Consider the following 27,768-nt stretch of genomic DNA (forward strand, 5'->3'; position numbering starts at 1 on the left):
TCTTCACATGAGGTGGCCAAAGTACTTGAGTTTCAGCTTCAGCATCAGTCCTTCCAATGAACACCCAGGACTGATCTTTAGGATGGACTGGTTGGATCTCCTTGCAGTCCAAGGGACTCTCTTGATAGTGATGTGTAAATGTAGGTTCATTAATGGCAACAAATGAACCACCTTGTGGGAGATGTTGATGCTAGGGGAGGTTTTAGGGAGGGAGGAAGCAGGAGTTACATGGGAACTCTGTACTTTCTGCTCAGTTTCACTATGAACCTAAAACTGCTCTAAAAAACAACGTGTACTAAAAAACAAAGAAAACTCCAGGGCCATATAGTTTCACTGGTGACTTCTGCCAAAAATTTAAAGAGTTAATAGCAATCCTCCCAAGATAATCTTGATACCAAAGCCAGACAAAGATCCCCCAAGAAAAGAATATTACAGAAAAATATCTCTTAAAAATACAGATGAAAAATCCTCACAAAATACTAGCAAACCAAATGCAATATCATGGAAAAGGGGATTTATATACCACCAAGAGGTATTTGTCTCAGGAATGCAAGGGTGCTTCAATATTAAGAAAATCAACCAATGTAACATATCACATGAATAGAACAAAGGAGAAAAAACCCATTATTTCACTTGTCACAAAAAGCATTTAATAAAATCTCACACACTTTCATGATAAAAGCACTCAAAAAAAAAAAATAGACGAATAGAAATAAGTACAGGAGAGGAATAAGAATAGAACTTTCTCAACTTTATAAAGGACATTTATGGAAAACCACAGCTAACATCATGCATGTGTGCATGCTATCTTGCTTCAGTCATGTCTGACTCTGTGCAACCCTATGGACTTTAGCCCACCAGGCTCCTCTGTTTGTGGGATTCTCCAGGCAAGAATACTGGAGTTGGTTGCCATGCCTTCCTCCAGGGAATCTTCCTGACCCAAGGATCAAACCTGCATCTCTTAGGACTCCTGCATTGGCAGGCGGGTTCTGCATCACTAGTGCCACCTGGGAAGGCCCAGCTAACACCATACTTAATGCTAAAAGACTAAAAGCTTTCCTCCTAAGATCAAGAACAAGATAAGGATGCCCAAGGCAGTGAAGTAGCAGTGGAAATGAGTTGAGTAAAAGAGTGGAGTAGCAGTCGGAAAAGATGTTCTGTTCTGAGGAGCAGCCAGTGGTGTGATGGTGCAAGCCAGGGACCATTTACACCTAAGATGGACTATGGAAAAGCACATACTGGAGGTGGAAGTCCAAGTCAAGTGTGGAAGGACAGCCTCACTGAGCAACCAGTAGTGTCACCTGTACCTGAGGCAATAGCAGCAGCAGCAGCAAGTACCTGTGGTTGATTTCCAGGCAGAACTGAAACGAGCATTCTTAGTTGAGACAACAAGAAATGGTTAAAGCAGTACAGGAACACCTGGGTGGCTGATTCCAAAAGAAACAAACAAAACTGCCTTCTCTTAGGTCTTAAGGATCCCAAATCTTTCCTGTGGGCACTGGATTTGGTGGAATAGCAATCATGACTGTGGGAAGGAGCAGCAAGATGCTGCAGCACACTGGCCATAGGAAAGAATGTATCCTGCAAGATGGTCGGATTTTCATTGGTACGTTTAAGACTTTTGACAAACATATGAATTTGACCCTTTATGACTGTGATGAGTTCAGGAGGTTTAAGCCAAAAGATGTGAAACAGCCACAGCATAAGGAAAAGTGAGTTTGGGGTCAAGTGTTGCTCTGTGGGGAAACTTGGTTTCCATCACTGTGGAGGGAAAGATACTGGCATTGCTCTGGTACCTCTTACTGGAGCTACAAGAGGCCCTGGGGTTGGCCGGGCAGTTGGCAGAGATGTTCCAGCTGGTGTTCCAATTCCCTAGGTCCCTGCTGGAACAGCAGGCTCTGTCCAAGGGATTGAGGGGTCATCCCAACAGGTAGTGACCCCATAGGGAAGAGACACAGTAGCAGCTGCTGCAGGTGCTGCTACTGCCAGCACTGCTGGGAGCCCCAAGGAGTATCCACGAGGATGGGGGACTGCCCCCCACAGCCATCAGTTGGTCAAGCAATCCCACCTCCAGGAATTATAGCTCCTCCACCTGGTATGAGACCACCATGGGCCCACCACAGGGTCTTCCTTCCCCCTACCCCAGAGACATCAACAAGCATGCCCCCTCCAGGAATGAGGACCCCCTTCACCAGGAATAAGAGGTTCACCTCCTCCAAGAAAGCATCCACCAAGACCTGACGGTATTACTGATCTTTCTTAGTCACTTTTTTCCTACAATGAGTCTTGTGAAATATGTGGAGTGTTTGTGAACTTTTGTCCCCTCTGCTGCATTAATGAAAGTGAAAGTGTTAGTCACTCAGTCGTGTCTGACTCTTTGCAACCCCATGGACTATACCCCACCAGGCTCCCCTGTCCATGGGATTCTCCAGGCAAGAATACTGGAGTGGGTTCCCACTCCCTTCTCCAGGGGAACCTCCTGACCCAGGGATTAAACCCGAGTCACCTGCAGATGACTCAGATTCTTTACCATCTGAGCCACCAGGGAAGCACTGCTACATTAAGATCGACTAATAAACACACATGGAAAAAAAAAATGATGTCCACTTTCACTACTACTACTCTACATTATACTAGAAGTTTTAGCCAGAGGAATCAGTCAAGATAAATAAAGGCATCCCATTTGGAAAGGAAAAATTAAAACTATCTCTATTTGCAGATGATATCAAGCCTACATGGGCAACCCTGGTGGCTCGGCCGTAAAGAATCCGCATGCAATCCAAGAGATGTGGGTTCGATCCCTGGGTCAGGAAGATCCCCTGGAGAAGTAAATGGCTACACACTCCAGTATTCTTGCCTGGGAAATTCCATGGACAGAGAAGCCTAGCGGACTACCATCCATGAGGTCACAAGAATCAGACATGACTTAGCAACTAAACACCACCACCACCATCTATACAGAGGAAATTCAAAAAAATTTCACCAAAAAATTTGGTACTAATAAACAAATTCAGCCATGTTTCAGGGTACAACATCAATGCACACAAATCTTTTTTTGTGTTTCAAGAATAGAACACATAAAGAAAATTAAGAAAACAATTCCATTTGCAATAGAATTCAAAAGAATAAATATCTATGAATAAATTTAACAAAGCAGGTGAAAGACTTATACACTGAAAACTATAAAACATTGCTGCACTAAATGAAAAGGCATCCTGTGTTTATGGGTTAGAAGACAGTCTCATGATGCAGAAGGAAATGGCAACCCACCAGTACTCTTGCCTGAAAAATTCCATGGATGGAGGAGCCTGGTAGGCTACAGTCCATGGGGTCGCAAAGAGTCGGACAAGACTGAGCAAGCGACTTCACTTTCTTTCTATAGTTCCTTTTGGAGAAGGAAATGGCAACCCACTCCAATGTTCTTGCCTGGAGAATCCCATGGATCGAGGGGCCTGGTGGGCTATAGTCTATGGGGTTGCAAAGAGTCAGACACAACTAAACACACACACACAGTCTCATGAAGCTGCCAATGCTACCTAAAGCAAACGACAGATTCACTGCAATCCTTATGAAATTTCAGCAGCCCATTTTGTAAAAATGTTGTGGAATACTTAAATGTCAGATTGGTTCTTATCATTAAAAATAAACTTTAAACAATACAAGACTAGTTATAATGAAAAGTTAAATTGCCTGGTATATGCTCAAAGTTCTGTAATAAGCTGAGAAAGGATTCAATAATTCTGTTTTCTAATTTAGGGTCAAGTGATTAAGGTACAAATATCCAGTTGTGAAGAACCCTGTCTTCTGAAGCTTTACAAGAACTCCAGCAGTTCTCCACTCTCCATCACACTTGTATGTTTGCCTTTGTCCTCCACTCCTCAAGTGCTCTTACACACATCAAAGATACTGTTTCACCACACATGGAATTACAAACCTCTACCAAGGTATGTAAGCTTTATAGTAAAACTAAAAGAATTCTGCAACCATACAAATCTCAGAATCTGCTCACCTCTATAGTTTCCTCATCTGCAAAACAAGAACGACTAATAGGGTTGTTATAATCAAATTATTTATGTAAAGCATTTACAACAATACCAGGGATATTCTGAACTCTCAGTAAGAGCTGATGATTTTGTATAACATACCCAAAATAGTTATACTTTTTTTTTTAAGAACATGTGGAAGTAGACCTAATCTATTGCTTAGCTTGCTATAGCTATTCAAAGTTGACATAATTAGGACTGTGTATCAGGCTTTGATCCAGATTTGTTTAAGAGGTTACTTCTCCTGCCTTATGAAATGTTCTGCAATTTTTTTTAATGATAACAGGAACTAAGAATAGGTATCTGTCCCTTTTTTTGCATTTGTTTCAGCTATAAATGTTAAAATAACTTAAAAGTAAAGAAATGTAGAGTTCATTTGTTCAGTTTTTTGCATGGACTAAGATGGTATAACACATTACAATACTGTAAGATAAGAAATTTATTTTGCTCTACTATTAAAGGAAATAAGACAAATTCACCATCAACACCACCAAAAGATAAGCAGCACTTCCATAATTTAGAGCATGACCAAAGCACACAGGCCATAAGAAATGATATCCAAAATTTTGAGGACAGCAGCTTCCAAATGAAGAATTTAATAAATACCTTCAGTTGTAATGATCAGTAAAACGGAAAGATTTGGCTTCTGACATATTATATAAGTGGCACTGTAACTGTTTAGACCGCTTTGCTTCTAGTCGGAGCTGTCTAGTTCTTTCTTTGACAGCTTGCTGCTCTGCTAATTTTTCTATCTGTTTTCTTCTTAGCCATCTGTAGAGAGAGACATAATCAAATCTGGTATCAGCCTAGATATATCTTCATACTATAAAGTTATTACTATAGACAATTATAGGAAATTGGATTTCTTTATATTGAAATGGTCTGATCACAACACAAATTAGCATTAACTGAAAAATTTCATTCTTATACCAAAGGCTCACACTAGGAAAGCATGGTAACACTTACAATCAAATATTTGAAATTAAGTCTGTCTTATAATGAAACTGCCAACTAAAAAACTTTTTAAAGTGATTTACAAACTGTTTTACATGTGGCATACATAGGTCATATGTAAAATGATTTTTAAATCTTTTTTAAAATATGATTTTCTAAACAACTAAGTATTTGACTGATTCCATATAATTTATTTAGCAGCATGCAGAAATGCTGCCTTGTTATTCTTGGTAGAGAAATCATAAGAGTTCCTGCTTTTCAGTGAATAAAATAATTCTTCCTTAAAATGGAAAAATAAGCCTAAGAAGAAAAAACATCAAAAAAGGTGAAGGGAAAGTCCACAAATTTAACTTAACAAAGACTTAACAAATTTAAGTCTATAAAGCTTGCTTAGGTTAAATAACATTAAAAATAACTATGTATATTACATCTCTGGTATGAAAGTGCATATGTGGTGTGTGCACGCCTGTATACATGTTTTCAGAAATAAACCCAAACAACTAAATGACTGAACTAGCACAGAAGAGACATAAGAAACCTCTAACCCAATGTTGTGTGGTCTTCAAATGGATAGTAGTTTGAGCAAATTAACTGCAGTCCCTTGGGGGTCAGCTGGGAAAGGAAAGAAAGAGGCAAAGAAACTAAGGAAGAGAGAGACAGCAGAAAAGAAAGAAATGAACTTCAAACGATGGACTAAATTTCCACTCCCTTTCCCAAGTCTTGCTGGCAAAATTATGAAGCCAGATCTGTTTCCTCAGAACACACCAGGTATTACACTCTTACCCAGGCAACTGAAAGGAGACTGGGTTTGCCTTCAATTACCAAAATAGGTGTCTAAATCCCCTTTTCATCTGGTCTGTACAGATCTTCCTCCTCTTTACAGAGAAATACTTACTGATTAAGTGCAACTCTTTATTCAGTTTTCTGAGGACTAAGTAGGAGAAGCTGTAACCAATCTTTGGCCCACTTCTCCAAGCAATGAACAAATCAATCAATCAATGGGAGGCTATCAAAAGTTATCACACTGGTGCCATTAAGAAATATTTTTAGTATTAAACCATATCTGGAAAGAATGGTATAGATATTATGCAAAGTATGGAGTTAAAGAATTTTCTCACATATTTTTAAAACTGTGGCTTTAAAACTGTATAGGTATATAATGTAAGGGATTAATTTTTTTTTAAGTTTTATTGACTATAATTTTCTAAATTGCCCATGAGGAGGAGGGGACATGCCCTTCCTTTGACTTACTGTTTAAAGGCCCTGTCACGGCCTTCTGTTCCTTTAAGGAAGACTAAGCACTCCTCTTGCTTTCGCAGTTCTTCTGTCTTTCTTTCTTTCAATTGTTCTTCATGCTTTTTTTTAAGCCATAATCGAAAAGCTTGCTGTGGATCTCTGTCTTCCTGCTGTTGACAAAAGTAAGTTTTGCTTAAAGAAATGAAAACTACTTTTTAAGGCCCTGCCAATAGGACCCTATAAGAATACCTGTCCTATTCACCAACTGTTCATAATAATACCAGTCTCATTAGTTGCACTTTTAGCATCCAAACCAAATACATGACCTCTGAGTCAACACTCACTGCCCTCTGGCTTCTTTCAAAAGTCTTACTGAGGTAATCAATAAATGGAGAATGGCAAGATGCAGTGATTGGCAAACTTTTCAAAACTGAGCCCTTTGACAAATAAAATAATTTTGCACACTGACACAAGCATATAAAACAGGGTTGAAGACAGACAGTATGAGTGAGGTATTGGTATCAATTCCTGAAGGAAGCTCCAGGGAAGCTCCACTGGAACTGAAAACCAGTGACCCAACATTTGTGTTATTCAACCTTTCTTTTAAATTCTTCTTTCATTTTTAAGAGCATCTGCCAAGCCCATCTCCAAAAATGCAATTATTACTATGGAGCATGGCAATGAGGATTTTCAACCATAAGAATTTTTTCATAAGGATAATTGCCATGAGGATTTTGTCATAAGAATGGGATAGTGGAAATAGCTTGTTGTATGGTTCTTCAAACTTCATGATGGATACTATCCTCAAGGAGTTTTCAAAAGCTGAAAGAGCTCTTATTTGGGAGAGTAAAGAGAGCAAAGGAAAGATTTTGGGGCTCTTCAGCCTTGGAAAAAGCATGACTCATTATATAGATGCCTGGCTAGAATACAAAAGGAAAAGATGCATTCATTTAATACTTTTGCCACATCTGAGTTCTGTGATATAGATTTCCTACACCTTGCATTTTCCTTTATCTGTAGCCCACATGCCTTTATCTGTAGCCATACATGCCAAGTATGCTCCAGTCTAATTTATATAATTTATATAACCTAGAATCTTTGGTGTATAATGCAGAACTTGTGAAGAGTTCTGCATACAAGACCATTGCTGAACACCTGAAAGTCTGGGACTATCTGGAGATTACTAAAAAGTGTTCAATCTGCAACTACAGATTAAAAGAGTGAGGAATGCACAGACAGACAGGATTGATGGGTATCACTGTTCATCTGTTCATTCAATAGATATTTACAGAGCATCTACTACATACAGTATCTACCTGTACAGAGCTACTAGGATGCACCATAGGGAGAGGTGGGAAACAAGGCTTCCCTTCTCATACATTCTATACCTGCACTGTATGATACAGTAGCCACTAGTCACAAGTAACTACTTAAATAAAATTAGAAATTCAGTATCTCAGTCACACTAGCTACATTTTAAGTATTTAACAGTCATATTATGGCTAGTGGCCACTTTACTGGACAGTGTAGATACAGTGTTACTATCATCACAGAAAATTGTATTGGGCAGTATTGTTCAAGATAAGATGAAAATAGAGGATTTATTGACCGATTGTTATGTCAGGTTCAAAAGAAAAGTATGGTAAGGAAAAACAGTAATAATGGGAGATGTGAGGAGAAAAGAATAAACTCCTAGGAACATAGTATCCACCAAGGCTGAATCAGGAAGAACAGAAAATGTGAACAGGTTGATTACCAGTAATGAAACTGAATCAATAATCAATCTCCCCCGAAACAAAAGTCCAAGACCAGATGGCTTCTAGAAAATCTAAAGAAGAATTAATACCGATCATTCTCAAATACTTCCAATAAACAGAAGAGGAGAGGACACTTCCAATCCATTTTAAGAGGCCTGAATTACTGTGATACCAAAGCCAGACAAAGACAATACAAGAAAACAAAATTAGAGGTTGATATACTTGATGAATTCTTTAAATGTAAAATTACTCAACAAACTATCAAAAAAGTTAATTCAGCAGTATATTAAAAAAGATTATACACCAATAATCAAGTGGGATTTTACAGAGATGCTAGGATGGTTCAAATCTACAAATCAGTGTTATACACATTAATGAAATGAAAGGTAAAAATCATATGATGATCTAAATAGATGCAAAAAAAAGCATTTGTCAAAATATATATTTTCATGATAAAAACACTCAAAAATTGGGTATAGAGAGAATATACCTCAATATAATGAAGACTATATATCACAAGTCCACAGCTAACATCATACTATCAGGGACAAGACAAGAATCCCCATTCTCACCACTTTTATTCAACACATACTTGAAGTCCCAACTGGAGCAATCAGACAAGAAAAAGAAATGAAAGGCATTCGAATTAGAAAGAAAGGAGTGAAACTGCTCTATTTGCACATTACATATTATTATTATATACAGAAACCCTACAGACTTCACCCCTCCCCACAAACAAAAAAGTTAGGACTAATAAACCATTCAGTAAAGCTGCAGGATACAAAATCAATATATAAAAATCAACTGTGTTTCAATACACTAAAAACAAACTATCTGAAAGAGAATTAATAAGGCCTTTTAAAATAGCATTAAAAAAGAATGAAATAGGTACCTAGGAATAAATTTAACCAAGGAGGTGAAAGACAATGCTGTAAGCAAAAAGACATTGATGAAAGAAACTGAAGAAGATACAAATGGACAGCAAGAAGATCAAACCAGTCAATCCTGAAGGAAAGCAGCCCTGAATATCTATTGGAAGGACTGAAGCGTAATTCTGGGAGATGGTGAAGGACCGGGAAGCCTGGCGTGGTGCAGTCCATGGGGTCGCGGAGGGTTGTACACGACTGAGCGAGTGAACAACAACATCAGCTGATGGCAAATCAAAAAAATAGTCATTTTGAAGTGTCTTCTCTTACAACAGCAGTGAACCATTTCTTGGCCAGATGGTGACATGCAACTAGAAGCGGATTTTATACAACTGGCGATGACCAGCTCAGTGGCTGGACCGAGAAGCTCCAAAGCACTTCCCAAAGTCAAACTTGCACCAAAAAAATATCATGGTCACTGTTTGTTGGTCTGCTGCCCATCTGATTCACTATAGCTTTTTGAATCCCAGCAAAATCCTTACATCTGAGAAGTATGCTCAGCAAATTGATGAGATGCACCAAAACTTGCAATGCCTGCAGCTAGCATCTGTCAATAGAAAGGGTCCAATTCTGCATGACAACTCCTGACCACATGTCACACAACCAACACTTCAAAAGTTGAATGAATTGGACTATGAACTTTGGGCTCATCAGCCATATTCACGTGACCTCTTGCCAACTGACTACCACTTCTTCAAGCATCTTGACAACTTTTTGCAGGGAAAATGCCTCCACAGCCAACAGGAGGCAGAAAATGCTTTCCAAAAGTTCGTCCAAACCTAAACATGGATTTTTATGCTATAGGAATAAACAAACTTATTTCTCACTGGCAAAAAAAAAAAAAAAAAAAAGAAGATACAAATGAATGGAAAGATACTCCATAACCATGGACTAGAAAAACTAATACTGTTAAAATGTCCATACTATTTAAAAATTGTCCATGCAATCTAAAATTCATTACATAAAAGCTCCAATGAAATTTTTCACAAAATTGAAAAAAACTCCTAAAATCTGTATAAGATCCAAACATCCAATGTAATCCTGAGAAAGAACAACAAAGCTGGAAGCATCTCACTTCCTGATTTTAACCTATATTATAAAGCTGAAGCAATCAAATAGTATATTAATAGTACTGGCATGAGAATAGACTCATAGATCAATGGAAGGGAATACAGAGCACAGCAATAAACCCAAGCATATACTGTCAATTATTTTCAACAAAGGAACCATCAGTAACAATGAGGAAGGAACAGTCTCTTCAATAAATGGAATTGGGAAAACTGAATTGCTACATGTAAAAATTACCTCATTTCCTTTTCTCTTAATATACCAGATAGGACTCCCAGAATAAAATTATTTATTATAGAAGGGAGACTTACCTGTCTCTGACTTTAATGGGTATTTTTATAGCATTTCCTAAGATAGTATTTATTCTGTAATTCACATTTTATTAGAAAAAATTAAAAATAAATGCTAGTAAATACGAGTATATACTTTTTCTATATCTTTCAAGATAGACAAATTCTTTTTATTTACCTATTTCGTACTGAATATATTAATAGATTTGTTATTATTGGTTATTGTTATTATAATTTCCTTCCTAAAATAAACTGCACTTGGTTATAGCATGCTATTATTTTACTATACAGTTGCAGTCAACTTTCTCAATATTTTCTCTTTTAGTTCATGGTTTCAGGTTCACTACCTGAAAAGATACTGTCCATCCCAAGATTATAAAAGCTAAACTTCTATAAATAGCATAATAAACAATATAAAAGCACATCATTTTGTTAGTCAAGGAAAACATATTTACAGACATAATAGACAAGGGTTAAAATCTGTACTGCCTGCAATGCAAGAGATCCCGTTCAAATACTGGGTCAGGAAGACCCCCTGGAGAAGGGATAGGCTATCCACTCCAATATTCTTGGGCTTCCCTGGTGGCTCAGTTGGTAAAGAATCCGCCTGCAATTCCATTCCTGGGTTGGGAAGATCCCCTGGAGGAGGGCCTGGCAACCCACTCCAGTTTTTTTTCCTGGAGAATCCCCATGGACAGATGAGCCTAACGGGCTATAGTCCACGAGGTCGCAAAGAGTTGGACATGACTGAGCAACCAAGCACAAGAAAAATAAAACTGGTAAAAAAGAAAAGACTACAAATAGGAAATTCACAGAAAACACATGCTCATATACACTCATATATATTAATAATTTGAAAAAAACTAAGAAAATAAACTACAACAATGTTAGACAGGATATATTAAACATTCGCTCTTACATACAACTGGAGGGACTATAAATTGATACAACCTTTTAGGAGGCTAACTTTGCATATTTAACTACAACTTTCATTCTGGACATCCAATAAGTCATAAATTTCCAAGAAACCCTCTTATAGAATATTGATGTTCTCCTATAGAATTTACATGTTTACAACAGCCCTGTTAATTAATAGAGAAATATTAGAATCAATCTAAATATCTACAAATGAGAAATGGTTTAATAAATTAAGTTATATCTGAAAGTAGAATATCATGGAGCTATTTGAAAAGAGATCTAAATGCAATGATCTAGAAATATGTCCTTGATGAATGAGTGAAAAAAATCCAACCATATAATACACTTTTAGCAGATAAACATGTAAATAAAAATAAGAGTTAGAAGGATTTACAGCACACTGTTAAAAGCAGTTACCACTAGGAGATGAGCCTGGAAGGGGTTAGGATTGAGTTTTCAATTTTTAGTTTATATACATTTTTTAAATAGTAGGGATATAGATGATTTTTTTTACTTTCTCGTGGGTTTTTGTATATTTCAAATTTTTTAAAAAATTAAATAATATGATGGCTTTGTTAGTTTTCACATAAGATTCCTATACATCTACTCTTAAGTGAGACCAATCTGTAGAGTTTTTGTGTGCATTGTTCTATTTAAATATCAAAGTTGTATATCTTGAAAAAATGAATTGGTAGCTTTCCTTTTTTCTGTGCTTTACCTGTTTGAAAATAAGAATCATTTGATTTTTACAAGGCTTCTTAGAATTTAGTTATGTAATAAAGTCATCTGCATGTTGCACCTTTTGCAAGGGTAGTTCTTGGACCACTTTTTCTACTTCTTCTTTAGGCTTTTAGTCTGATAGACTCCCTTCTGTAAATAAATCCAGCTTTCATATATGTATGAACTTATTTTTCATGAAGAAGGATTACTTACTCTACTGTTCATGTCTTCAATCTGCTTTGCTCGCTGAATTCTCCTCATTTCTAGGACCTGCTCTCTCTTCTTTTGCAACCATGCTTTAAATACCATGTCATTTTCTTTTTTCTTTTCTTTTTCTTCTTCTATTTTCTTTTGATCTTCCTGGAGGAAAGAATATACAAACACACTGATGAAAAATTAATAAAATTATATATGTTATCAAAACAGAGAGATATATTTTGATGTCTGACATTAGAATTCCCAGCCTCTAAAAATTTCCATCTGTAAATTTGGCCTCCCTAAAGAAAACAGGGCCTCCAATTTTCTTAGAGAAAAAAAGGAAGACTTCAGATAAATTGTAGAGTTAAGTCTGTAACTACATAAATCTACACTATGCAACATGCTGTTCAAGAATTCCTTGGATCTCTCCTTCACTTCCTAGTTTATTCTTGGTATTTAACTCCTCAAAAACCACAGCTATGCAAAAGACCGCCCCAAACACACACACACACACACTCTACAAGCACTAATATGGTGTCTACAGAAGCACTATAAATGTCTTAAACATTTTTACACTATTGTTAAATTTGTTAATTGTGACACATGACACTGTGATTACAAAACCAGTGCTATAATCATTTTCTTTTTGAAGTATACAATCATCTCTGAAGTGTATAAGTGAGCAATGATTGGATGTCTAGGACTTGCTTTGAAAACAACCAGCCAAAAAAGGAAGAGATGAAGCAAATATGCCAAAATCTCAAAGACTCTTGAATCTGGGTAATAGAGAACATAAGGGTTAACTGTACCTTCATATGTGTTGGAGATTTTTTATCATAATGTTTAAAAATATTTTCAACTACTGTATATCCATAAAGTAATATTTTGCTATCAGAAAAATATTTAAACAGTTAACTATAAGAACAAAATGAATTTTTTAACTGAATTATTAAAGTGATGCTATGAAAGAGAGTTACGTAAACCTTAAGGGAGGTATTTAAAGCAGTTACGAAGAGCTATAAAACAGTACGTGGGAACAGTGCAGCATGTCTTCGTGGAAATATCACCATGGTAGAAGTGAAGAGATCTGAGTAACAATCATACTACCATCATACTATGAACCATTTAACTCCGTATTCTCATCGATAAAATGAATTGTATTAACAAGCTCATTAGTCTCTTTCAATACTAAAATTTTAGCATGGAAATAAACTAAATGATAGAATCCATGCTTAAACTGTTTTCAAATAATGAATTCAGAGTTCTTTCCATATGTTTTGACAGTATAGCAAGCCCTTTTTGACTGAACAAAATGTAGAAGGGAAAGGAAAAATTCTAAACAATTAATAGCATAAAATGCCTTTTTAAAAACTTTTATACCATTTTCTAAGCCCTTATAATGGGGCGTACATAATATGTGAATTTACTAAGTATTAAATTTTATATTTACTTTAGCTCCCTTTTACCAAAGGATTTGGGATGCCTTGCATGAATAATTGTAGGACAATTATTTTTCCAGACAGGACATCTAGATTAAACAGATGCTATTAGCAAAAGCAAAGACACTGCAGTTGCCAGAGAGAACAGTGAGGTGATGCACTTAGTGTAGAGAGACGGAGTAGAGCAGCCCAACCTAGGAAATACTTTGCTGGGCTTCAAAAAGGAAAGCCTTCTCCCGAAACCAGCTGAAAATATTTTAAAGTTTTAGCACTTAAAGACCATGCCTTGAGCTAGTACATAACTGAAGTGAAATTTAGTTATGAGGATTCTGACATGAGAAAAAAGTATCCCAAAACAGTGTGTGACACCCAAAAAAGAGGATCAAAAGAAAAATGAACTATCCGTTAGTCATACGAGTTAAAGATTACCATTAGTTCATTAGTGAAAAAGACACTGACATTATAAAAAACCGCCTATATAACTTCTACAGAAATATATACAGAAGCACACATGTAAACATGTGTGTGTGTATGCAGCAAACAAGTAGTTCAGTTATTCTCAACAGTATATTATCACGCAGTTCTAGTTAACAGATCCTTTTACGTACCTATTATGTAACTGAACCAAGGAAGCTGAGTCTGATAGAGTTCAGATTTCAGTAACCAACTAAGCTAAATTTTATTAAGTATGCACCCTTTCAGATTTCCTGCCTAAAAGTGTGCTACAGGTTACATGTTCTTAGTAACTTCATTTCTTAATCTTTTTCTGCTAATGTGAGTTCCTGATTTAAATGCCAGAAATTTCCATTGATCATTTCCTACATAAGTGGAAAATATACCACTTCTCAACAAACAAAATATACCACTTCTCAACTTCTCAACATGACAGGAAAACTGGGATTTCGACTTTGCTACAAACAAGTCATGGGACTTTGGTAAAGTTAATTTAAATTTTCTGAACTAGTTTTTCACCTATGAAATAATCTTTAAGGTTTCTTCTTATGTTCTATTAACTATGATTCTTTTGCCACTAGGTATTTACAGTTAGACATTTTATAAGGTTCAGCTTAATGCTATCTGGTATTCAGTAAAACAGAGAATCAGGGCACTGATTTATGTAGTTCAGAGAAAATTCCCCAGTTTTAGTACTTAGAATTTTCAATTATAAAACACTTTTATTCTCTTTAGGAGAAACCACCCCCCTTCAAAATAATAATAATTTTGGATTCTGTAGGGCATCTTGGAGACATTTCAGTTAGGTTATTAGGCTGTATTCTTAATTAAAACTAAAATCCCTGAAATCAAGAAAATGTAGTGCTGATAACAATCTCTAAGAGGAACAGAAAAGAGTTTTATTCCAGCCACACTGAGGACTATTGCCCAGGAGACACAAATTCAAGAAGCATCTGGATTGTGTTCCACTGCATTACAAAATAGGGGAGGCATCTATATATAGGCAAAAGATGCAAATCACATAAATTGTTTGTCAGGAATTAGGATTGAAGCTAGCAAGAAATAAGGGTGCTGCTTAAGCAAGGATTGGCTGGTATCTGAAATGGTTAAATAACTACAAGGGGAGACCTTGAGACCATAAGGTTGAAGCTGACAGATGGTATTTTGAAGAGGTCTGGTGATATACTTGAGTTTGATACAGTTCAGAAAATTCAGGTTCTCGGTGATACAGGAACACATCTGAAACCATATCCACAATGGCCACCCAACTCCATTCTGGATGCCTGAACCACAGTTTTTTATCTTGTCAGAACAAAGAACATGAAATATCAAATATGACAGGGGTGCATTCCTTCAAGGTTTCAAAAGAGACAGATTAACATGTACACAGGAAGTCAGTATGGCCTTGGTGTCTGGAAAGCAAACCTCATCTTCAAAGAAGAACTAGCCTGAGTATCATGGGAAGGTGGGGAGCATTTATCCTATCTTCAAGGAGGCATTCTAAACAATCTGGTAAATATTCTTTATTTCCCAATGGTGAAAACAGAGCTACAAAGTATGTTTGACAGGCTGTTCAAATAGATAGGCTGCTCTAGTCAGCATAAGAGGCTTCCCAGGTGGCACATAACATTCAAGACAAATCATGTATAAGCCGGAATTCCCTGTACCTCAATATGTGAAAATTTCTTCCATCCAGTAGTCCTGGAAGATATATGAAATATACACACATACATACACACACACCAGAGAATTCTAATTCTTCTGTTGCCTTCTAAACCCCAACAAATTTGTGCCTTCATTTCTTTCATCTGACATCTGATTTTCACCTATTTCATATCAAGATTGGGCTTCCCTGGTAGCTCAGCTGGTAAAGAATCCACCTGCAATGCAGGAGACCCTGGTTTGGGGGTTGGGAAGATCCCCTGGAGAAGGGATAGGGTATGCACTCCAGTGTTCATGGGCTCCCCTGGTGGCTCAGATGGTAAAGAATCCACCTGCAATGTGGGAGACCTGGGTTCAATTCCTGGGTTGGGAAGATGCCCTGGAGGAGGGCATGGCAACCCACTCCAGTATTCTTGCCTGGAGAATCCCCATGGACAGAGGAGCCTGGCGGGCTACAGCCCAAGGGGTCACAAAGAGTCAGACACAACTGAGCAATGAAGCACAGCACAGCATATCAAGATTATTTTCAGGAGTCACTTAACTTCTCTGAGCCTCACCTTTAAAAGGAAAGGATCAGATGAAACCATCCCTGAGATCTCCTCTAGCTCCAACACAAGTCATTCATTACTATGCTTGTGTGATCTTCACAAGAAGGGACCAGGGTAATCAGGGTGCTTGTTCCATAAATACAGATTCTTAACACTTAACCACTTAATCCAGCAACAGGAAAAAACAAGTGCATATATCCAATCATTTGAAGAACGATGTCAATTCTTACTGCATTTATAAAACATAGAAACATATTCTACTTTCAATATAATGCCCACTTGTGCTCTCACCTCTCTCTTCAGCTTTTCTCTCTTTTGTTCTAGTCGTTTTTTCAGTTCTTTCTGTTGAGGAGAGAGACAAAATGTTGAGGTCGCTGGAGACACATCTGCAGACTGGGTCCTATGATTAGATTTTCTGTTCCCCTTACTTCTATCTGGGTTGGCAGCAGAGCTTGGATAAGTCTTGGGGTTGGATGGTGGCTGAGGGATGTAAGTCAGTGGCTCTTCTGTTGATGAGGGAGCAAGAGCATGAACTTTGGCTACTGGCTCTTCTTTCTTGACTCCACTGACAGATGAATTGGGAGATCTGGATGACAACTGCTGAGGTTCACCTTCTGTACTATTAGCATTAATGGGGGGCAAAAACCCCTGACTCTTAATGTCCTGTAAATTCACAAGTTCAAACTTTCCATCTCTCTCCATTAGGATTTTCCTATCCTTGTTTTCTTCACAATTTCCATCAGTAAGTGACAGGATCACATTTTCTTGTCCAAATTCATTGGAAATACATAACTGTGACAGTTTTCCAGACACATTACTTTCATTTTCAAAATAATTTTTGTAAGTATCACTGTCTTCCAGAGGAGGAACTTCTAAATCAACTAATTTGTCCTTGAATTTAAGTTTGCGTTCCCTTTTATCATTCACTGGTTCTTGATTTTGTAGAAGTCTGTTGGCTTGTATAATTTTCTCCATAATATATCTCCTTACTTCCTCATCCTCTTCCTCCTCCAAGTCTTGATGGCTTTCTAGTTTGGATTCTTGCAAAGAGTTTTCACTGTCTGAATCTGATATGGGGTCCAAAGGTTGAATACTTGGTACAGAAATAAAGTCATTTCTTCTTGGTGAAACCTCATCCTTCAAAGATTTATTAGGATCAGAAAGCTGCTTGGTGTGTTCTATTTCTGTTTCATTCCCTTTTAAGTCTTGGTTAATATTCTCTTCATTCCCACAACCCATCTAGAAAAAGAGAGATGAGATTCACTTTCAGTAAAAATTGAGACTCTTTGTCCATTCATATGTAGACAATCCAAAATGGATGTTCATACTCGTAATTTATTTTATAAATGGGAAAATCTACGTGCTTCCTGCTCATATTTCACTCACAGTTTTCTAATTCATATTTTATTTCCCCAAGGGAAAAAGCAAAATAAATTGGGGAAAAATTTAAATCTGAATTTGATGTTGCTAAGTACTAGAATGATTGCTTTTTTTAAAGATTCCATGCCAATGTATAAAACTGTAACTACAAACAGTACAAGATTAACATCCCTCCCTCTATAAAATGTTCCTCCTTTTACATTTTCAGAAGAATACACTTTTAAATGTTTTCTCCTTGTAATATTTGTACTTTTTCAAAAAGATATCTTTCTCCCCAGGACCATTACAAGGTCCCTGCCTTTGGTCAAGTCCTTATCATTCTGAGTTTCCTATGATCTTTTCAAATTATTACTGCTGCTATTTTCTGCATGATCTACACCCAAATTCCAAGTCAACTTTTACCTCTGGATCAGATTTTCCTTCCTCAATTATCTTCAGAGGCTCCAGTAATCAATGTTAAACACCATTATATAACTTGGTCATACTTTTAAAAAAAATTTAATTCCACATGAACCATGAACCAGTATTTTCACAAAACCCTGCTCCACGTCTACTAAGTAATGGCTACTATGTCCTGCTGTCATCAACCCCTTAAAATTACCCTCCTCTTTTACTAGCTTAGTCACCAATTCTAACAGCCTCTTCTTCCTAACCTGAACAACATTGCTATATGTCCAATAAGCAAATCAACGCGGCCTCCTAAAATGACTACCAAGTAACTAAGATCTCTGCACCGTAATTGTTCTTTTTAGCCTTATTTGATTCTCTGGTTCATTTCCACAGTATCTGTTTCCAAATTCTCCTTTAGCTTTTACTTCTTTTTAAAATCCACTACAATAAAATCTTCCCCTAACACTCACCCCTGTTTCTCTGTCAATCGTTTTTTCCTACCAGCCTCAAAGGAAAAAGTGATTTTAATAATCTACTGGAATTAAGAAGATTCATTAGAGCACTGTGTTTTTTTTTTTTTCCATTTATTTTTATTAGTTGGAGGCTAATTACTTTACAATATTGTAGTGGGTTTTGTCATACATTGACATGAATCAGCCATGGATTTACATGTATTCCCCATCCCGATCCCCCCTCCCACCTCCCTCTCTACCCAATCCCTCTGAGTCTTCCCAGTGCACCGGGCCCGAGCACTTGTCTCATGCACCCAACCTGGGCTGATGATCTGTTTCACTATAGATAATATACATGTTTTGATGCTGTCCTCTCGAAACATCCCACCCTCGCCTTCTCCCACAGAGTCTAAAAGTCTGTTCTGTACTTCTGTGTCTCTTTTTCTGTTTTGCATATAGGGTTATCATTAGCATCTTTCTAAATTCCATATATATGTGTTAGTATGCTGTAATGTTCTTTATCTTTCTGGCTTACTTCACTCTGTATAATGGGCTCCAGTTTCATCCATCTCATTAGAACTGATTCAAATGAATTTTTTTAATGGCTGAATAATATTCCATGGTGTATATGTACCACAGCTTCCTTATCCATTCGTCTGCAGATGGGCATCTAGGTTGCTTCCATGTCCTGGCTATTATAAACAGTGCTGCGATGAACATTGGGGTGCACGTGTCTCTTTCAGATCTGGTTTCCTCGGTGTATATGCCCAGAAGTGCGATTGCTGGGTCATATGGCAGTTCTATTTCCAGTTTTTTAAGAAATCTCCACACTGTTCTCCATAGCGGCTGTACTAGTTTGCATTCCCACCAACAGTGTAATAAATAGGGTTCCCTTTTCTCCACACCCTCTCCAGCATTTATTGCTTGTAGACTTTTGGATAGCAGCCATCCTGACTGGCGTGTAATGGTACCTCATTGTGGTTTTGATTTGCATTTCTCTGACTGATGAAAGAAATCAAAGAGGACACAAACAGATGGAGAAACATACCGTGTTCATGGACTGGAAGAATCAATATTATCAAAATGGCTATTCTACCCAAAGCAATCTATAGATTCAATGCAATCCCTATTAAGCTACCAACCGTATTTTTCACAGAACTAGAAAAAATAATTTCTCAATTTGTATGGAAATACAAAACCTCGAATAGCCAAAGTAATCTTGAGAAAGAAGAATGGAACTGGAGGAATCAACCTGCCTGACTTCAGGCTCTACTACAAAGCCACAGTCATCAAGACAGTATGGTACTGGCACAAAGACAGAAATATAGATCAATGGAACAGAATAGAAAGTCCAGAGATAAATCCACAAACCTATGGACACCTTATCTTCGACAAAGGAGGCAACAATATACAATGGAAAAAAAGATAACCTCTTTAACAAGTGGTGCTGGGAAAACTGGTCAACCACTTGTAAAAGAATGAAACTAGAACACTTTCTAACACCATACACAAAAATAAACTCAAAATGGATTAAAGATCTAAATGTAAGACCAGAAACTATAAAACTCCTAGAGGAGAACATAGGCAAAACACTCTCCTACATAAATCACAGCAGGATCCTCTATGACCCACCTCCCAGGATATTGGAAATAAAAGCAAAAATAAACAAATGGGACCTAATGAAACTTAAAAGCTTTTGCACAACAAAGGGAACTATAAGCAAGGTGAAAAGACAGCCCTCAGATTGGGAGAAAATAATAGCAAACGAAGCAACAGACAAAGGACTAATCTCAAAAATATACAAGTAACTCCTACAGCTCAATTCCAGAAAAATAAATGACCCAATCAAAAAATGGGCCAAAGAACTAAACAGACATTTCTCCAAAGAAGACATACAGATGGATAACAAACACATGAAAAGAGCACTGTGTTTTAACCACTGCTGTATCCACAGCACCTAGAACAGCCTCTGACACATGGCCAAGTGATCATTACTTTTCAATGAATGAATAAAGCAATAAAGCAATGAATTATCATTGAAACTTCTCTACTTCTTTAACTCTGTGCTGTGGATCCCATACCCTCCTAATCATGAGACCCTGGTTCAGCATTATTGCTTTGGTATGTCTTCCTCTGGGGCTTCCCTGGTGGCTCAGATGGTAAAGAATCCGCTTGCAATGCAACAGACCTGGGTTTGATCCCAGGTTGGGAAGATCCCTTGGAGAAGGGAATGGCTACCCACTCCAGTATTCTGGCCCAGAGAATTCCATGGTCAGAGGAGCCTGGTGGGCTACAGTTCATGGAGTCGAAAAGAATAGGATACAACTGAGCGACTTTCACTTTTCTTTCATCTCTTCCTCTACTCATCCTGATTATTTTTCTGTCAAAGATGCATAAAACCGCCATATAAAAGCCATCTTAGAAAAGTCTTCACTTCTGACTGTTGCCTTTTCGAAATGTTAGCTATCTCATCTGTCTTCTCCACTGCATAAAAAAGCAAGATAGAACCAAGAGAGAGTTGTGATAAAAAAACCTGCAGCCTTCATTTCCTTGTAGTCTTTTCCTTAACCCTCTTAAAACTGGCTCCTGCTGTAAATACTTTGATCAACATCCCTCTCAAGTCACCTATCTTATCCCAGTCTTGGTCCTTTTCTTCATTACTTCCCTATTTATTGACACTAATTACATTATGTACAACAGTTACATATTTTAATAAAATTATATATAATTAGTGTCAATAGGAGCTTCTCTGGTGGCTCAGATGGTAAAGATGATCCCCTGGAGAAGGAAATGGCTACCCACCCCAGTATCCTTGCCTGGAGAATTCCATGAACAGAGGAGACTGGCGGGCTGCAGACACAACTGAGTGAATAACACTTTCACTTTCTTTCATTTTCAGTGTCAATACATATGCATACATATACACTCATAGATATACATACACACTGTATATAAGTAAAAAGAGACAGAACCTTCTATAATTCAGAAACTGGTTAATTTTCCTAGATATCCCTACTACATGTCTGATAAATAGTACAGAATCATGATTAACGGATCCACTGTTTTCTACATATATTCCTGTGTCTCAGTCTTTGACCTTTTACTTTTTTCTGTATATTCATTCCCTTAAAATTCACTCTTAACATTTCAAATATTAGCTGAAAGACCATGTTTTTGAGGATTTGCTTTATTTTTCATGTAATTGAAAGTAATCCCCCTTATTTTACCCAAGTTCACATAAAGTAAAAATTAGTTGTATTTGCTTTTTGTTTCTGATGCAATAAATTGTATTACTGAATTATATAAATTATAATTTTATTTTTAATTATAATTTTAGCTGTAAGTGCTAATGTAATCACTGCTCTCTCACTAATTAACCCTATGCTTTATGACACAACATTTAAACTCTATATGCTTCCATTTTTTTCTTGTCTAAAATAGGAATAATGCTACTCGTTCTATGTATATCAAAGGAATTTTGTGAGGTTTAGATGAGGTAATACATGTGAAAACTCCTCAAGAACTATAAAACACTTTGTTAATATGATTACTATGAATGCTGCTGGCAATATATATATACCTCCATTATGCTGGCACCGCTTTTTTCTTTTTCATTAATCAACCACTCCAGGTCCTTTTCAAAGTCATCTTCATATTCTCCACTGTCTTTTGAATCAGAATCTTTATTTTCATTCATTTTCTGTTTGTTAAAGAATAATACTGTAAGATTAAAAGAGTTAAGGTATTACGTCATGTCCAGTTTAGGGGTAGTATGGAGTATGAAGATTAATGCTAAAGGTAAGCTAATTAACACATAGAAACACACATTATGGAATGTTCAGAATAAACATATCAGTATATCCTAAAAGAGAGACTTAGAAAGGCCAGACATTTTCTAGGTATACCACTCCTAACAACCATTGCACCTCCCCCCAATTCCCATCAGCCTAATATACAAGGAGATTTAAAAAGGCAGATATAAGAAGACTATCTGAGTATCAGAGAAGGATTTTCCACATCCCCTGCCAATCATTAAAACTTGTCTAGGTCTGAGCTGATGAATCAGCTTTTAAGTCTCACTCACACACATTTTCCTATATTCAAATTAAAATGATTATATTAATTGCTATCCTCAGTTTCTCAATCTTTCTGGTAATTTATTCAGTGTAATTATAATTTCTGATCTGAGAGGTTTTTTTAACTATGTAACAATTGACTCTTAGTTATGGTAAAAACTAATTTCCACAGAAGTCAAACTGCTGTTAATTCAAAATAAAATATGCTTTTTTATATAAAAAACAAACTGTGATGCCTACTACTATCTGGAAGGCAGTGATAATAAATAAGAATGCCAGGTGAAAGTTAATAAATATTTGTGAAAATGGTGTATAAATTTAGTCATTTTTAATAAAACAAACCATAAAGTTATCGGAAAATTGAGGTCAGTTTCAAGCCCTAATTTATTGGCCCATAATTTTTCAAATGAAAGATGAATTCCAATATTTACCTATAACATGTCTTTATGTGTGTGAGCATACTATATATGTATGTGAATATACATTACAATGTTAGCAAACCTACTTGTTGAACACCTACAACATGTCTCTAAAAATTATAAAGTATGCTCTTGAGCCCTGATACAGAAGACAAATGTAAGTCAAATACATACATTCCAAATGTAGACAAAACATAAACTGAAAATGTAGGTAAGTGGAACAAAGATATAAAGGACTGTGGAAGGAAGAATAAAAAAGCAACTAAGCTTAAAATTGAAAATATCAAGGAAAGTTGAGATGTGTTTTGAATACTGAGTATGAGAGTTCATCATCTACTCCAGACAAGAGAACGGTCTGAAAAAGAACAAACATAAAAGTGCATGGAATTTCCCAGTATGACCTGAACATAAATGTGCCCCTGGAGAAAGTTCCAGAAGGAAACAGAAGGGGTCAGTTTGATGTCATATTATTTTTTCAAAAAGAAAAAGCTTGAGGGAAAATTATTTATGTATATCTAATTGTCATGAAATAGCCAGAGGTAGAAATATACAGCAATAATCTGCATACTTTCCACTACTACTGACTTAAACAAAAAGAACAATGCTCTGTAAATACACTTAGAATTTTAGGTCCTCAAAAGAACTGTAGAAATAAGATTTGCAGTGCCCCGAACACCTGGGACCCTGTTTCTATGCCTGCCTTTTCTTGCTCTAACACCAAGATGAAGTTACCTAAAAACTTCTCTGGAAGTAGAAAGTACAGGTATCAAGAACACATGAAATCTAGGCATATTTTCAAAGATATAAAATGAGAGGTATTATGTTTGATTTGGTAAACATCCACAAACTTTGTTGTGGCCATTAGCTTCACTTCTTCCAAAAAGTTTGACCAGACCACCTAACCAGGTACCAATTTTACTAAAGCAAGATTTCTGCTTTTTCCATCAAGTGATAATGAAAGCATGTGGGAGACCATCTTTCCACTAGCTGTTCCAGCACAAGCTAAAAGAAGAGATAAGGGGTTTCAGTACTATGTGCAATATAAGTTAAAAGAATGAGGCAATTCAAAAAGACACAGGCGCCCCAATGTTCACTGCAGCACTCTTTCCAATAGCCAAAACATGGAAGCAACCTAAGTATTCATCAAGAGATGAATGGATAAAGAAGATGTGGTACATATATACAGTGGAATACTTGAAGAAGGAAATGGCAACCCACTCCAGTGTTCTTGCCTGGAAAATCCCATGGACAGAAGATCCTGTTAGGCTACAGTCCATGGGGTTGCAAACCCAGTCACAAAAAATAAGAATGAAATAAAGCCATTTGCAGCAACATGGATGGATCTAAAGATTATCTTACTAAGTGAAGTAAGCCAGAAAGATAAAGAAATACCATATGATATCACTTAACATATACAATCTAAAGTATGACACAAATGAACTTATTTACAAAACAGAAACATACTCACAGACATAGAAAACAAACATATAGTTTCTAAAGGGGAAAGGGGGTGGGGAGATAATTAAGAGTTTGGGATTAGCAGATACATACTACTATATACAAAACAGATAAACAAGAAGGCCCTACTGCATAGCACAAGGAAGTATATTCAATATCCTGTGATAAACCAGAATGAAAAAGAAGACATATACGTGTGTTTGTACATATGTTTGTGTATATATACGAGTGTATATCACCTCGCTGTACTCCAGAAACTAACACAACACTGTAAATCAAGAACACTTCAATTAAATATACTTTATTTTTTTTTTTTAATTTTTATTTTTCAGTGGGTTTTGTCATACATTGATATGAATCAGCCATAGAGTTACACGAATTCCCCATCCCTTATGAGAACAAAAACATAAATGGGCTCCAAGACTGAGATTTGGCTAAAGAACAGGTAACATAAAGCTCTGTATCCAGTTTTCTACAGTTTAGAGAACAAAAGAAACTGTAACACATTCAAGGATGGTAACCAGGAGAAAAGGGGATAAAAGACAATGAGAAGGGATAAAGGCAGGTTATGAGAATAAAATGCCTTAAAGCCAGATTCTGAGGACTACTTGAAAACCCTAGGAATGTTAGCCTAAAGAAGAGAAATGCCCTAAAGAAGAGAAATGCCCTAAAGAAGAGTCAGGACAACTGCTTTGCAATATTTCAATTTGTCATTATGTGAAGGAGGGTTGGACTTGCATAATTTCAAACAGTAAGACCAGTAGGACTAGAAACTCAGGGGCAAATTTTGGCATAATTTACAGTTTCAAACTCGTCCTAAAGTGAAGTGAGCTGCATTCTCTGTTGATCAAATGTTTATACATAGCTCAGAAGGTGATCATAGCATGTTTTTAAAGGAGACTGAAGCTTTAGAAAAAGAGGTGAGCTAGAAGACCCTTAAGGTTTATTTTAACCTTTATTATAAGATGCAAATTAGCAAACAACTGCCAACTTATGAAATGCAAGAGAATGTTCAAACAAATGTAGAGTACCATGGTAATGCTTAGTCTAAAATAAATGATCTCAAACTGGGGCTCTGTAATAACCTAGAAGGGTAGGAATGGGCAGGAGGTAGGAGGGAGACTTGAGAGGGATGGGACATATGAACACCTATAGTTAATTCATACTGATGTATGACAGAAATCAAACCAACATTGTAAACCAATCATCAATGAAAAATAAATATTTTTAAAAGTCAAAAATAAAATAAATGATCAATGTCTCAATAACTAAATTCAAGACTTAAAATTCTATTTCACTTAAATGTCACCTTTACCCTGCAGAGTTCTTAATATAACTTCCCCTTAACGCTCAAGGCAAAGTTAGTTTTAGGTACACTGAATATTAATTATTCAACCAGATAATTATAACTATTTCTACTGTATTAGTTGGATTGTAATTCCTCCAATTTATTTCTTTTCAGCTTAAAAATGGGAAATACTTTCTTAAAAGACTCAAAGTAATGCTTCAATAATTCATAAATCAGAGGTTGAGAGCAATAATATTTTGAAGTGATTTGAAGAAAACAAATCAGTACTCCAGAGTGAGTTTATCACTGCCCGAGTTTCCCTGGTGGCTAAAGATTCCACCTGCCAGTGCAGGAGACTCAGGTTCAATCCTTGGGCTGGGAAGATCTGCTGGAGGAGGAAATGACAATTCATTTCCGTTTTCTCACCTGGGAAATCCTATGGACAGAGGAGGCATGAAGGCTGAAGTCCACTGGGTTGCAAACACAACTTAGAGACTAAACAAGCAGCTGCAAGACAGGCTAAATTATGCAAGCTGTTGAGTTTACCTACCTAACCATTCCAATAGGGTGTCATGAATGATGAAGAATAGACTAAAAGCCACTGTAACCCAAAACACTTACATAAATAAAACTTTTTTCACAGTCACAAATGCTTTAGGATAATATGCTTTATTTTCTGATCAGAAATCTGGAAATTTATTATTTTAAGATTTTTCAGTTACATAACTAATTGTTAGAATAAGAATTCTATGGAACTCAACAGTGCTTTCTCTTAGTTTTATTAAAACATAGTTTCAACTAAATAAATGGTTGCCTGAAAACTTTAGTAAATATGTGTTATTATTTACAAAGTATCTCACAACCATGTGAAAACTCAAATTCAAAACTAAAACACAGAATCATCAAAATAAATAAAAATCAAATAATTATAAATTAAACATATTAGGTTATTATGAAATTAAACTATTATGCCGTAATTTAAAAGAATAAAGCCATAGTTGAAGTGACTCAGGGAAGTAAATGAAGTTCATCAAATAAGAAGTGCCGTTCCTTCCCTATAACTTCAAAAAAGTCATGGCTGGTTCCCAAGTAAACAAAGAACATATATCATAAACTCGCATTACCAAGTCCCTTAAGCCTTTTTCAAATGCGTCACAGGATAGTCAGTCCCCTTCACTTCTTTTAATCTTCATCCCCACAGTACTGGCCATATGGTACACAGTCAACATTCTGGAACAAAAATACATCTCACACAAACTGAATCATATTCAGTTTCATACACAAACTAACACATATTCCTTATGAGTTTCACACATTCAATGTGTATCATCAGCAAAATTCTATGTACCTGTTTTAGGCCAGAACAACCCTCTTAGTAGGGAACTGCAGCAAGAGACAGAAATTAATTCCCTCCTCCTACGTGTTTGCTAAATCCCATGTGGGTATGTGACTGTAGATCTTTTACTGTGAGTCTACGTCCATGTGTTAGTCGCTCAGTGGTGTCCAACTCTTTGCCACCCCATGGACTGTAGCCCTCCACGCTCCTCTGTCTGGTGGAATTCTCCAAGCAAGAATAAAAGAATGAGTAGTCATTCCTTCTCCTGGGGCTCTTCCCAACCCAGGGATGAAACCCGGGTCTCCTTTACTGCAGGAGGATTCTTTACCGTCTGAGCCACCAGGGAAGCCCAACTAGGTCCACAAATACACATAATTTTGATACTTTCTTTCAGGATTCAAAAAACTAAATCATAGTTTAATTCATTGACTCCTGTCATACTATTTTAAGCTCAAAATCTAAGAAAATGGGAAGAACGTCAAATAGAACTCCTTTTTCATATAAAATAAGTACTTAAGCAAATGCGAACCCATAACATCTTGAGACCATATGGCCCATTCTTACTTCTACATCCTGTCAAGACTGTGATCCCATGAGTATATTTTTTTAAGTCACAATAATCTGTCGCATAGTATGATGATAAGTAATATTTTACAAACATCTGTGGTAATTTTAATTTCTATACAGGGTCCCAAGGTACCACCAACTAACTGAATGTCTTAGCCTCTTCATGGAAGCTAACATTTCAAGGGTGACT

At 36.6% G+C, this 27,768-nt stretch overlaps 2 protein-coding genes and 1 pseudogene across 3 annotated transcripts in view; 2 read left to right on the plus strand and 1 right to left on the minus strand.

The window, feature by feature from the left end:
• Positions 1-27,768, minus strand: part of CCDC181 (coiled-coil domain containing 181) — a 40,403-nt gene that overhangs the window by 12,172 nt on the left and 463 nt on the right. Inside the window, exons 1-6 of one of the 2 annotated variants that reach the window (XM_065935661.1) lie at positions 26,800-26,867; positions 22,015-22,134; positions 16,504-17,451; positions 12,126-12,272; positions 6,249-6,403; positions 4,650-4,814 (exon numbers count right to left, since the gene is read on the minus strand). In XM_065935661.1, the coding sequence (XP_065791733.1) occupies positions 4,652-4,814; positions 6,249-6,403; positions 12,126-12,272; positions 16,504-17,451; positions 22,015-22,131 (1,530 nt within the window). In that variant the 5' untranslated portion in view covers positions 22,132-22,134; positions 26,800-26,867 and the 3' untranslated portion in view covers positions 4,650-4,651. Of the gene's footprint in view, positions 1-4,649; positions 4,815-6,248; positions 6,404-12,125; positions 12,273-16,503; positions 17,452-22,014; positions 22,135-26,799; positions 26,868-27,768 lie in introns of those variants that run through there. The other variant, XM_065935660.1, reaches the window with a different exon arrangement.
• Positions 1,025-1,403, plus strand: LOC136169587 (SNRPN upstream reading frame protein-like). Its single transcript, XM_065937432.1, is given in 1 exon segment — positions 1,025-1,403. A coding segment is annotated over 1 exon segment (219 nt). The 5' UTR covers positions 1,025-1,184.
• Positions 1,522-2,263, plus strand: LOC136169359 (small nuclear ribonucleoprotein-associated protein N pseudogene; annotated as a pseudogene).

Source organism: Muntiacus reevesi, chromosome 5 (assembly GCF_963930625.1).
Source record: "Muntiacus reevesi chromosome 5, mMunRee1.1, whole genome shotgun sequence".
Classification (NCBI taxonomy): domain Eukaryota; kingdom Metazoa; phylum Chordata; class Mammalia; order Artiodactyla; family Cervidae; genus Muntiacus; species Muntiacus reevesi.